General features: G+C 46.2%; 1 protein-coding gene across 1 annotated transcript in view; it reads right to left on the bottom strand.

The window, feature by feature from the left end:
- Positions 1–11,087: 11,087 nt before the first annotated feature.
- The window catches only part of mafaa (v-maf avian musculoaponeurotic fibrosarcoma oncogene homolog Aa), a 4,010-nt gene continuing 1,434 nt past the window's right edge, over positions 11,088–13,663 (bottom strand). Inside the window, exon 1 of the mRNA XM_035176575.2 lies at positions 11,088–13,663. This exon is cut by the window's right edge and continues 1,434 nt beyond it. Coding sequence (XP_035032466.1) covers positions 12,995–13,663 — 669 coding nt within the window. The 3' untranslated portion in view covers positions 11,088–12,994.

Here is a 13,663-nt window from a genome sequence, read left to right on the forward strand (position 1 = left end):
AGAAGGTAAAGAGAAGGAGGTGAAGATTAATGACGTTTCATTCGTCACCTGCAGGAGGCGACGAGGAGCAGGAAGCAGTTAGAATCACGTAGGTGATGACGACAGGACGTACGTATGTCCCTAAATTACAATGTGAAACCAAAACTAACCAGATCAGATGAGACTATGGAACAAACACATGAAGCTTCAGACTCTCAGGTGTGAAGACATGAAGTTAAGGATCTGGACGATCTGTTTCCGACCAATCAGGAGGAGCCGTCAGTCCTCGGGTCACATGTCATTGTCTCCGGGCTGTGAAACGTCAACTGTGTCAGTTTGAATGTTTTGAGATGTTTCCTGAAACTTAATTATGATTTATTCATTTAAAAACACTGTGGAGACAAGATGTTCTAATTATCAAATGTGCACGCAGTGTGTTTGTGTTCCTGTGTGTGTGTGTGTGTGTGTGTTTGTGTGTGTGTGTGTGAGGGGGGGGTGTCACTTTGCTGGATGGAGTGAGAACCATCTCCTTGGTAACTCAGCACCTTTCCCCTCTCTCTCCTCCTCCTGAAGTTGACCTCCCACTGAGAACACAGACACCCTTGTCACATCACATCCACCCCATCCAAACACACACACACACACACACACACACACACACACACACACACACACACACTTCATGAATATTTAATCATCACTGGTCTTATGACATGCAGTATCAGAGCCGTGCAGAAACATCCCATCTGAGCCCCAGTGACTGATTATTAACCCACCAGAGTGTGAGGGGACACACACACACAGACACACATAAACACACACACACACACACACACACACACACACACACACACACACACACACACACACACACACACACACACACACACACAGACACACACAGACACACTTTCTTTTTTCTAGTTTTGTCTCCAGACTCGTCTCAAAAAGCTCTGAGAAGTTTCTCCAAATGTTTTCTTCACATTTCAGATGAAGTGAAATTTGCATCTTTAGGCTTTAACCCGAATCCTCCTCTGTCCACGTGCGTCCGTCTGAGGCAACATAGATTTATGTGTCACCTGTAAATGTTTAACACCGTAATGGTTCATGTCTGTCGACAGATCGTCTCCTCAGGACGATGAGAGGACGACAGACTGACAGAGACGCGTCCAACCACTTCACCAGGTGATGATTCATGTGTTCAGTGTCGTTATTCTGTCATTTCCACCGTCACAGCTTCATTTGACTGCAGACAACTGCCTAAACTGAGAGGGGCCCTAAACTGAGAGGGGGCCCCGAAACTGAGAGGGGGCCCCTAAACTGAGAGGGGGCCCCTAAACTGAGAGGGGGCCCTCCAGGCTGCAACCACACCATGGTCAGGAACCCCCCCGACAAGGTTGAGTCACTTTCTGTCAGTAGCTTTGTAGTTGTATGTGTGCGTGCACGTGAGTGTGTGTGTGTGTGTGGGGATTTTGACTTGTGTTTACTGTTTCTGTTTGTTTCTGTCCTCAGATGAACCAGCGTCAGTGAACGACTAAAGGTCAACTACCTGTCTGTGGTTCTGTCTGTGTCTGTTCTGACCTCTGACCTCTGGTCTCCGCCCGTCTCTTCATCCATTCATTTCCACTGAGCTGTCACTCATCCATCGCTCTCCTCACGTAACCGTGGACGCTCGGTGGTCTGACAGGAAGTGGAAGATGAATCTGTCTCATCAGGACCAGGGTGAGCTTCCTCTCCGGGGGGGATTCCCTCCTGACAGGTTTGATGAATCTCCCCTTCCCCTCGTCTGCGGACACAGATCCAGAGGTTTGAACCAGACACAGCACTGCTCCGTCTTTCAGAGGACGGAGACGCACCGTGGGACATTTCACTAGTGAGAGACGGGACATTTCAACCTTCAGCTCCGCTCCACACGACGGTTCTGCTCTGAGGTCAACAGAATCCAGATGTGAAGGAGTCACATCTTTTAGGCACATTGTGGTAACATGAGAGTGACGGGACAGATCGTTTCACACTCACATCTGTGAAGGATCGGTCAAATGAATTTGCAGAATAAACAATGCAGACAAGATATTTGTATTTTATATTAAAATTATGTTACTTTCTTAATTCGAGCTCTAGATATTTAGTTGTATTTGTGTTTTCCATTTATTTATTTATTATTTATATGAATTTTAATGACTAAGGAGTAAAATATTAAACCATGTTTGATAACAACATCTTGGGAACTATTTATTTTAATATATAGGCCACAGATCAGTTGATTTATAAATATTAGAAATGTTTTACCACCTTTTATCCGTATTGGCCCCAAACATCTACATCCGTCACCTTCTAATTAAACTACTGGCTGCTGTCTGTCCCTGTTTCACACTTAATGTCCCATCAATGAAGGCAAAACGCACAAAAATATCTTTAAAAAAAAAAGAAGTACACAACACGTGGATCTGAAGGTTTAAAGACATTTGATAGTTTGGGTTCACGGGGTCAGAAATACATAATGTGCAGATTTCTGTCCCGTCCCAGAACTGAAAGTCTTCGTTAAACACTCACAACACAATAGCTGTGTGTTTGTGTTCAGCTCAGAAGAGAATGTTTTTTGTCGTCCGTCCTTAAATCTTAATAAAGCTCATGCAAGTTTAATCCCTGTAAACAGGAGCAGGTGAGTGGACTGTGGAGGATGAATTATTCATGAGGGCCTATCTGACCGAGGGGGGGTGGGGGGCTGATCGCGTGTGAATGTCAACATGTTCACACACTGATGAGAATTACAGGTGGTGGAGTGAAGATAAACTGCAGGAGGAGGTGATGGAGAAGAGGAGCCGTACACGTAGAAGACGAAGACGTCCACTTGGAAACACGAGGAGGTTCCAGATCTTTTGGTGATGAGGGCCGACGCCGGTGTGGATGAGCTGTAAACAACAACACTGATCTTTCCACAGCAGAGTTTATACGTCATGTCCGGCCTCCTGCTGCTCTACAGGCTCCGCCCCTCGCCTGGATGTTCCCCACATGTTCCTGTTTGAACGAGTCGGACCCGACAACCTGCTGCTGCTCCTTCACAGACACTAACTACAGGAAAGGTCTGGAGCCATTTTTCCGGTGTTTATGTCTGAAATCGACTTAAGGTCTAAAATAAGTGATATAGAAAGATGTTTTTAAGACTTGACGTCCAATCACACAACTAAAGGTGTTTATAGTGGTTTTAAATGGCGACATTGACCATTATAACAATGAATAATAATAATGAGATAATATTATATAACAATAATGATGATGAATTACAGAAGTGAGGTGGAGAGAAGAGTTCAGACTCCTGTTGTTTCCACGTCGTCGTGTGAATGTTGGATCGTCAGTTTCTGGAAAGTTACAGACTCGGCTCTCGTCTGACGGCAGGAGAAGGTATTTTAAACTTTTCAGAGAACGACAGAAACGTTTCCTAAGAGAAGAAACCGCAGTCTCTCCTCAAGGGAAAATGAAAACTGTGAATTTATATAAGGAAACGTGGCGATTTGGAAAGGGAACGTGGAGGGAAAGACTTGAACTTGACTTTGACCCAAGATGAAGAAAAGAATGGACGAGAACCTTCATCAGAAACAGACTCTCAACAGAACAATAATACTTTAACAACCACAACAACCGAGCAGCAGCAGCAGCAGCAGCAGCAGTAACAGCAGCAGTAGTAACAGCAGCAGCAGCGGAGGCAGAGAACAGCATCAGTTTGAGCATCTGGCCCCAAACTGCCAACATCCCTCACCACAAAAAAACCCTCTAAATGAAAAGGCAACATGTCAGACAAGTAGCTCCTTCTCTTTCCCCGACTCCCTTTAGTTTCTATCTGTTCTGCACCTCCTCGTCTTCCTCTGTGACGGCTCACAGAGCGGGAGGACGCCACGACAGCTCCAGCTCTCCTCACGTACCGCACGCCGGCGCTGAGTCGGCGCTCCTTCACCACAAACACTTCTTCATTCTGTTTATTTCTCTTCCCGCAGCGCGATTCCTTGTGCTCGGTATTAAACGGACTAAATGAGGACATGCTTTTATAAGGCGGCAGCTTTGAGTGTACCCCAGTTTAAGTTACATCGCAGAAGAAAGACGCCGTCGTGCCGTCGCTTTCTGTTTCCTCGACACTCTGAATTTAGACGCTTACTCGCTGTCTGATATTCTTATTCTGAATTTAATTGAGAAAAACTTTTGGCAGGTATACGAGAAACTTCTCAAACAACCAGGACGTCACTCAGTGGAGCTCCATCCTCCACCGAGGCCCCACAGTCTCCTGCATCAAACCAAGCTGCACCAACATGAAACCAGTCAAGATGTCCGACACAAAGATCCATGAATCAATCTGTGACATCAACTGTCACAGTTCTTTCTTTGCCTGCAGGTCCCATCCTTCCTCTGTTTCATGGAAATTCATTTAGTAGTTTTTCCATAATTCAGCTGACGAACAAACAAAGTGAAATCATCTCCTCTTGGTCAAAGGTGCAGATCAACTAAAGCTTCCTGTGTCTGGTTGTGTTCGACCTGAAGATGCAACATGAGACAGGGTCAGGTTTTATTCTGAAAGAGCTTCACCTGCAGACTTCCTGCGCGGGAGTCGTCCCCTCTCTTATTTCCGTCCTCTGAGTCTCTGTGTTGTCTCCTGACTGCATCGTCCTCCTGCTCGACAAACATGACACAACCCAGTTAAGAGACATTACACACTCACGCGCTGTCAGCCTGTCCTGCGGGGGACCCTTTGAGATGAGCATCAGTCCGGACAGTGTGTGTCTGCCTGTGGGTTCAGGTCCTCAGTGTGTGTGTCAGGCTCAGTGACGCCTCAGTCACTTCCACTCTGCTGCTGCACCGTCTTTGCCACCGGGAGTCCCCGCGCGGCACTTTGCGGGCGCAGAGGGTGACAGGGTGCACGACAGCCGGGCGCCACGGCCCTGGCACCTCGCTGTCACCGAGCAGCAAACACTGATCCGCCCTCAGGACGCAGAGGGACAGACACAGTTCAGGAGACGTGTTCGAGGCTCACGCAGTCCTGGTGTAAACGATGGAGGTCGATCTGAGCAAGTGTCTGAAAGTTTCATCTCTGAGGGGCCGAGGCCTCGGGCCCGAGTCAGACTCACTGATCTCTGTCGGGACTCTGCCAGTGGTTGGGGAATAGTTAATATCTGACAGAGCATCCTGAAAAGTAGCGCACAACCAAATTTCACTAACGCAACAATATACTGTATACCATCATGCATTGCGGTGTAGCGGCGTGGACAGGGAGAAAAATAGAGACAAGAGAGACAAGAGGAGAGGAAACGTCTCAGTGTCTCTCTCTACTCCTTCTTATCGTTACCAGATAAAGACGGACAGGTTTATATTTGCCGGAGTTTTAACAGACTAATACATCTGTTGATTCGATTTTTACGACGACACGAGACGAATGTGAGTTATGATGGTAAAATATGGAAAATGAGCAGAAACAAACTGCAGCAAACAAGTTTATTCCGGTGTAAGCGCATTTAAAAAACATTTTAAAACATGAAAATATCTAAAATACTTCCTATTTCAAATGTTAAATAAAGTAGAAATCTGTACATAAACTGAACGAGTTTCCACCAAGTTTCATGAGAATCTGCAAACTTGTCTTAATCCTGCTGACAAAAGAAGATGAAATCAACAAAGGGAGAAACAAAAAAAGCTGTTTTTTGGGGGTTTGTGTACGAACAGAAAAGACTAAAGGAATGTGAGTGTTTCTGCTGGTGTGTGTGTGTGTGTGTGTGTGTGTGTGTGTGTGTGTGTGTGTGTGTGTGTGCGCGCTGCAGGAAGTGAGTCTGTGGTGTGGCTGCAGGCCAGGCTGAGTGGAATAATTGATTGCCGATTGACCCTCCACTGCCACTGAGGACAGTCCTCACCACTGCATTACAGCACGAGCTCCTCTGGTCAACGGTGTGTGTGTGTGTGTGTTTGTACAGTACAGTATGCATGTGTGTGTGTGTGTTTGTGAGTCATTGCTGTGACCACAAACCGCAGCCACACAAACAGACGACTATTATGAAAAGGGAAAAAAGGCCTGTGACACAAAGAAGTGAATGAAGTTTGAGAAATGAGGATGAGACAGAAGTGCTGAATCACACCCACACCCACACACACACACACACACACACACACACACACACACACACACACACACACACACACACAGGGATGAGGAAGTGGAACATGAAGGGAAGTGATAGTGGTGGTTTGGGGGATTCAGCAGGAACTCGACCCCTCGTTAAAAGGTTGACTCAGTGAATCGCCTCGTGACCCGTCAACAGGGAACAGAACAACACCGGGGACATTTTTTTGTAAGAGAATTACTGGAAACAAATAATGAGCACAAACTGCTGCAAAAGTACAAAACTGCAGCACAGTAAATATAGAACAGTCGCATAGTTATTTGCAATATCGCAAATTAGTGTGATAACAGTTATTCTGCTTTAACGCTTTAAAGGAGAATATGTGGAGGTAATTTTCTCTTTATGGCACATTTGAAAGTCTTTATTTTCCACTTCCTGGTTAAATGTAGCCTGTTTTCTGTCACACACACACACACACACACACACACACACACACACACACACACACACACACACACACACACACACACACACACACACACACACACACACACACACACACACACACACACACACACACACACCCTCCTCAGCACATCATCTCTCCGCTCTCATTTATTTGTTTGTTTGTTTGCCAGTTTGTTTATCACTGTATTTTCAAAGCACGGGACAAGGTTGGATTTGCTGTTCGGGCATATTTTCTCCTGTGATAGCATGTTTGAATTTGTCTACTCAGCATGCAGCGTGTCAGTGTGTGTGTGTGTGTGTGTGTGTGTGTGTGTGTGTGTGTGTGTGTGTGTGTGTGACAGCGCGGAGCCGGTGGAAGCACACACATATTCAGGGGTCGCAGCGGCTGTACGGCGCTTACACCGGAGCCAAATTGCTTTCCGGCCCCTGCCGCTCTGTGGGGGTCCCTCCAGCTCTGCAGGGGCCCCTGGCCCCGGGTCACTAACTCAATCACCAGATCAGGAGTAATAATTATAAATACCCTGTGAGCATTAACAGCACGCAGGTGATTTATCAAAAATGTCGATTACATTTTGTGCAGGGTGACAACTTTTTAAAGCTGAACCTGTCCCCTGGGGGCCGGTCATGAGAACACGCTTCCTGTACGGAGCCGGGTGTGCTGGTGCTAAATGAAAAGAGTGGCAGCGGGGACGACATCATTGATACAAAGACCAGGTTTTATGGATAAACACGTTCATTTCTTTCTGTTTCTGCTGCAGAACATTACACCTTAAAGTCAACAGGAGCTCAGACAGAACAATGAGATGATGGAGACAAATATTCTGCAACATAGAAGTCATGTGATTAATCTCATGTTCAGACGTGTGGGGAAACAGAATCAATCCCAGTTTAAACAAGAAACTCGGATCTGAGGCTGGTTTTAATTATGGGTGGGCAGGTTTTGATCTAAAATAGAAAAGGGCTGAAATCTTTCATAGTTTCACCATCAAGTGTTGCAGCGGCTGTTGGTTCGTTTCCCTCGTCGTTCTCTTTGGTGACCGTGTGTGTGTGTGTGTGTGTGTCTGTCGTGCTGCACATGACATTGTGTTGTATGTGTGTATACAACCTGATAGACACACACACACAGACGCGCAGTAAATAGAGCTATAACGGAGCTCTTTTAATTTGCCCTGTGAAGTTTCCAGTTACTCTGGTTGTTCCACGACCTGGAGAAAACCCACCAGTGGTTACCAGTGAGAAACCAAGTGAGATAAACACACTTCCTCAGTGCTGGAAATCAAGGCTTCATCTTTCTGTGAACGTTTGTGCTCAGTGGCAAAAAAGAGATGAGAATTGTGAAATGGTGTCGTAAGTTTTTTGCCATTACATTGTGCAATCAACGTTTATTTCATAATGATATGTGAAAGGAAAAAAACATGTTGATTATCCTGTTTTTACGGTTAAAGTTTTTCTTCACAGTCTGAGTGAACCTGAGGAATAAGACACGACTGATACGACTGATAACTCTTATTGTAAAGTCAATCTGATTTCAACCTTTAACCCCTGAAACCTGGATGTAGCTGCAGTTGCTGCATCTTCCTTAAAGATTAAATTGTTATACATGAGAATAAAGTTGTGATTTGTGAGTCAGTTTGCAGGCGTCACTCTTTCCATTCGTCTGAGCATCAGGGACAAACCACACAGAGACGAGACGAGCAGAAGTTTAAACACAACTTTGTTTAGAGAAAAGATTCATATCAAAAATCTAAACTAGAATCTTAAAACTACATCTTCACGTACCGCTGCACCTGACTGAGGCCGTGTTGCACCTCTGTGCTGTAAATTCTCTCCATTATTGCAGAGTGAACCTGGGTTTTTGTTTGGGGGGTCCCTGGAGGGTCTGAAGGGCGGGGCTCTGACAAGAGCAAAAACAACAACAGGTGAAGGAGGAAGAGGCCGAGGTCGTTATCAGTCTTATTAAAAGGATGTGGATCTATCAGCAGCTCCCACTGTTTGTCTGGACGCTGTGTGTGTGTGTGTGTGTGTGTGTGTGTGTGTGTGTGTGTGTGTGTGTGTGTGTGTGTGTGTGTGTGTGTGTGTGTGTGTGTGTGTGTGTGTGTGTGTGTGTGTACTGTAGGTAAGCTGAGCCGAAGAGACGCTGACTGTGTTGAATCTCAGCAGCAGCAGCAGCTCCAGACGCCAGAGACACACTGCACCTCCTCCTCCTCCCTCCATCCCTCTCCTCCTCCCTCTGGGTCTCTTCTCTCCGTCTCTCTCGCTGCTTCACTCGTTCTGCTTCTCAGACGCAGGTCGGACGGATGCTGCTCTGATTTATGGAGAAAAGACCAAGAGTGTAGTCATGGTGATCTCACACACACACACACACACACACTGCATACCACCATGATCTGTGTGTGTGTGTGTGCTGTACGCAAACACACACACACTGTGATGATGGCTGTCACACAGCTCAATGTTTCCTCTGAGTCAGCAAAAACAGAGAGAGGAGGAGAGGGATGGAGAGGCAGAAAGGATGGAGAGAGGGAGGAGGAGGAGGAGGAGGAGGAGGAGAGAGATAAAGAGGAAATTAAAATATAAACTGAGGTGAAAACTGTGTTTTTCTTGCCTTAAAAAGATTTGATCACTTAGTTTAATTAGTTTGTGACACAGTGAAGAGAAATAAGAAAGATGGTTTAGATAAATTGATAGCAGAGGGTTTTAAACACTAAAAGTTCATGTCTAACAGATTTATTAAAATTATATATATGAGCATCGAGCTGCATAAAGGATCTATAACCTACTGGTTGTGTACGAGGAGGCACACGTCTGGGATATCAGTAAATGTAGAGGAGAGAGGAAAATCTGTTTAAATAGGTTTAATGTTTGTATTTTACGAGACTCTGATGTGTTGCAGAGAAGCTGATAATAAAGATGGAAGCTTTAAAATAAATCAGACTTTAAGATGAAACCATCTCTGACACTGAGAGACAGAGACAGAGACAGAGACAGAAAGACGCTGCTGCACAAACTCAGACATGAAACCATCACATTGACCAGTTCTCAGGTTTTAAATCATCAAGTGTCACAGCTCAGTTTAACTGTTTGTGGAAAAGAAATCTGATTAAGCACAGATGCACTCATGCAAACACGATCATCTGCACATGTGAACATGCACCTGCAGAGGCTGCGATGCTGTGCACACACACACACACACACACGCACACACGCACACACACACGCGCACAACACACACACACACACACACAGTGAGTTTGAGGTGAGCCGCCACCCACCGGACCTGACGGCGGTGTCACATCAGCACCAACGCGGGGTGGCATCTGTCTCAACCCGCGCTGCCTCCACCCTGAGAGGAGGGAGAGAGGGAGGAGGTAGAGAGCACTTAGTGCAGTTTAGGGCGCGTGCACGAGCGCGCGCACACAGTGGACATCGAGGGTATCATGCAAAGCTGCCTCGTGCACACGCTCGAAACATGGAGTGAGAGAAAGAGAGATGTGATCATCTACCTTGTGCGTTGGCGAAAAGAGTTATCTCCATCCATCCCTCCATCCATCCATCCATCCCATCCATCCCTCAATCCATCCATCCCCTCCATCCCCCATCCATCCATCCCTCCATCCATCCATCCATCCCTCCATCCATCCCTCCATCCCTCCCTCCCTCCCTCCCTGCGGCCGCTGCCGCTCAGAGGCCGCTGAACTCGGCTGCATGTGTCCGCTCCGCAGCTGCTTCTCTCCCAGGAACAAACATCTGGTAAAAATAAAATCTGTACAGTTTCCCCCGGAGATCAGAAAAGCTTCTCCCCGAACATCGCGCTCTCCTCCGCGGCCTCAGCGGACACACGGAGCCGCTAATAACTCAGACTACCTGGAGCAGCACCTCTGAACAGCTGAGCACCGAAACACAGAATTCATCACAGAATCAAAACTCGACAGAGGAAAATGAAATGAAGGAAATCAGTAATTAATTAATGCTGAAATTATTCACGTTATTTTGTAATATTTGTGCGGTTCTATACGCAGGGAGCCAACGGGCCTCTTGGTTTTAAATACGGGCCTTTTAAATAGATTCATAATAAAATAATAATTACAATAATAATGACATCTTTCTTACTTAAAATATTTTCATCTCGACTGTCTTTACATTTATTATCTGTCTTTTCTCATCTCTCAAATTTATTTGGCACATTTTAGATAATTTAAAACCTTAATAAACAGAATTGAAATTGTGATATTTTTTTTATAAATCCCTAAAATATTTGAACATTTCTTTCACAGACATTTCTCCTACAGTATTGTAGCTTATGAGTAATTGTGGGATATTTAACGAGCTCTTTTATTTGAGTCGATTTATTTCACGTGTATTTTTTGATCTTCATCTTTAAAACCTGCACCGAAGCTGAGGTGGATTAAAATAAACTCAAATGTGTGACAGAGTCCGATCTTTAATAATTCAGAGGCAGGAAGTCTCCTCCGTCCGCTCCGCTTCTCCTGTTATTCCCACAATACGACCCGTGCGACAATGACGCAGCAGCAGTCCGACAGATTTGGGACAGAACTTTTTATTAAACATTATGAAAACAAAGATTCTCAACAACGTTCCACTTTGTAGGTTTTTCACTTGTCGACACGTTAGGACACGTTCATTGAATAAATATAGAAATCATATGTACAGATATACAGTAACAGCACTGAGCAGAACTTCCGCCTCCACGTTCGTCTCCGTTCATTTCGCGCAGTCGTGTTTAAATCAAAAATCTTTTCAGGAGGTTTCAGGAAAAATTTACAATTCGAACCCAAAAATTTTTTTAAATAAACAAAAGTTACAAGACGGAATTTGTAGATTTGTTTCTGGAGATTATTTCTAAATTGGCTGCATTTGAAATTTTGATGACAAGGTTGAGATATTTTAGGCTGCGATTAATAATTACATCGAATTTATTGGAGGATTTTTCTGGTTGTTTTTCTGTGCATTTCGTTTTTTTTTTTTTTGAGATTTCTCTCTTCAGCCTCCAACAGGTGGAGCGAGCCCCGCGCACATCTGCACAACATTGCACATACATCTGGGCAGCAGAGCAGCACCCGCACCCGGGAGGCTCCCTCCGCGTGCACAGACTCCAACCACCGCGCAACAACCAGCCAGCATCAGGACACGTCTTCTGATTTAAGACACGGGAGCTGCGGGATGAAACCCACAGGCCCCGAAACACGTTCCTCTACAAATACATTAAAAAGTAAAAAAACAAACCAACAAACAAACAGAATCGTCAAACTAAGTCTTTTTCAAATCATCAGGTTGGTGCATAGAGTTTTAGCAGCGAATGCAGTTCATGTCCATCTAATAAACGAGATGTTCACCTCATCCAATTTACATCCAGGTTATTCAGATTCTGCAGTGACACATCAGAAGGTTCCTATAAGAGTAGAAAACAAAAGGTTTGATCTCTTCTTAGTGCAGTATAGGTTTGCCTTTGACATTACACATGTTCAGCAGGAGGAGGAGCAGGAGCAGGAGGAGACCATAGACGATAGATTTGCATGCTGTAACATACAAACATTTTTGTATTAAGACATGTCGAAGAATCCAAGCAACAAAAGCAGTCGTCGTTAAAAAGAGAGAAGGTAAAATAACAGAGTTCACTGCTCTTCTCTACACGTTATGTACAGGTGGAAATAAATACAGAATCTAAAATCTGGCTCAGTTAATCTCTTTTTGTCGTTTTTCTCTCGTTTTCTTTTTTAAAACAATAGAAAAGTTGATTGAAAACAGCAGTTAGAGACGCATCCAGTTCTCAGCAGTAGCACATTGTTTTTCACGTCCTTGCACCTCTCAGGGTGGTGTGTGTGTGTGTGTGTTTTTATTTTTTATTCTTCTTTAATCGAGGAAATATTTCTGGTGGCTTCTTGCATACCCAGGCCTTACTAATGGCAGAGGAGGAGGAGGAGGAGGAGAGGGAGGAAGAGGAGGAGAGAACCATGAGGCCATGCGTTCCATACATGTGGAGGGGTCGTGGGAGATGACTGGAGGTTACCATACATGTCCTGCATGCAGGGTTGCAAATGGGAAACTATAGACTTGCAATATTGAAAAGTCACAGCGCGCCTCGGACGCTCAGTCTGCTGGAGGCGGCGTGACGCTTCTCCTGCTCCAGTAGAAAAACACATTCTTCCTCCAGTGTTAAGACAAAAGCGTCTCTCTCTCTCTGGAGGGACACGGTCGCGTTGCAGGACAGTGATCCCGTGTGTCCACATCACTACACAAACCACAAACAATCTTTAAGACTCAAAATGCGCACAAGGATTATTTTGTGCGCACCCGCCGCTCGTGCGTCCAGATGTGTTTGCTGTCTGAGGGAGAAACTGTAAACAAAAATACAAACGCAGTTAATGTCATTAGGATGTTTGAGGTGTGGGGAAGGGAGGGGAGGGGGTTGAGAGTCTGTGCTGCAGTCTCTACATGAAGAAGTCGGTGCTGCCCTGCTTCCCGGACGGGTCTCTCGTGCTCGCGGGCCCGCCGGTGTTGTAGGTCCGGGTGGCGAGCTTCTCGTACTTCTCCTTGTAAAGGTCCCGCTCCTTGGCCAGACGCGCCACGTCCTGCTTCAGCTGCTCCACCTGGCTCTGCAGCGTGCACTTCTCCGTCTCCAGCATGTGCCGCTGCTGGACGCGCTTGAAGCGGCAGGACTGCGCGTAGCCCCGGTTCTTCAGGGTGCGCCTCTTCTGCTTCAGGCGGATCACCTCCTCCTTGCTGAAGCCCCGCAGCTGCCGGTTCAGCTCCCGCACCGTCATGCTCACCAGCTGGTCGTCGGAGAAGCGGTCCTCCAGGCGGGCGTGGTGGCCGTGGTGGTGATGGTGGTGGTGATGGCCCTGGTGGTGGTGGGCCGTCGAGGCCGTGGACAGGTCCTCCCCGACGTACTGCTGCCCGCGGAAGCCCTCGTAGGCCTGGTGGTGGTGGTGATGGTGGTGCGCGTTGCCGATGAGGGCCTCCACCGCGTCCTCCGGGGTCAGGTTGAGCGCCTCGGGGTTGATGTGGTGCTGGTAGCTGGGGATCCAGTACAGGTCCTCCAGCTGAGGTTTGCCCGCGTTGCTGTGATTGTTGTTGCTGCCGCTGTTGTTGCTGCTGCC

This window comes from Hippoglossus stenolepis, chromosome 14 (assembly GCF_022539355.2).
Source record: "Hippoglossus stenolepis isolate QCI-W04-F060 chromosome 14, HSTE1.2, whole genome shotgun sequence".
In the NCBI taxonomy this organism is placed as follows: domain Eukaryota; kingdom Metazoa; phylum Chordata; class Actinopteri; order Pleuronectiformes; family Pleuronectidae; genus Hippoglossus; species Hippoglossus stenolepis.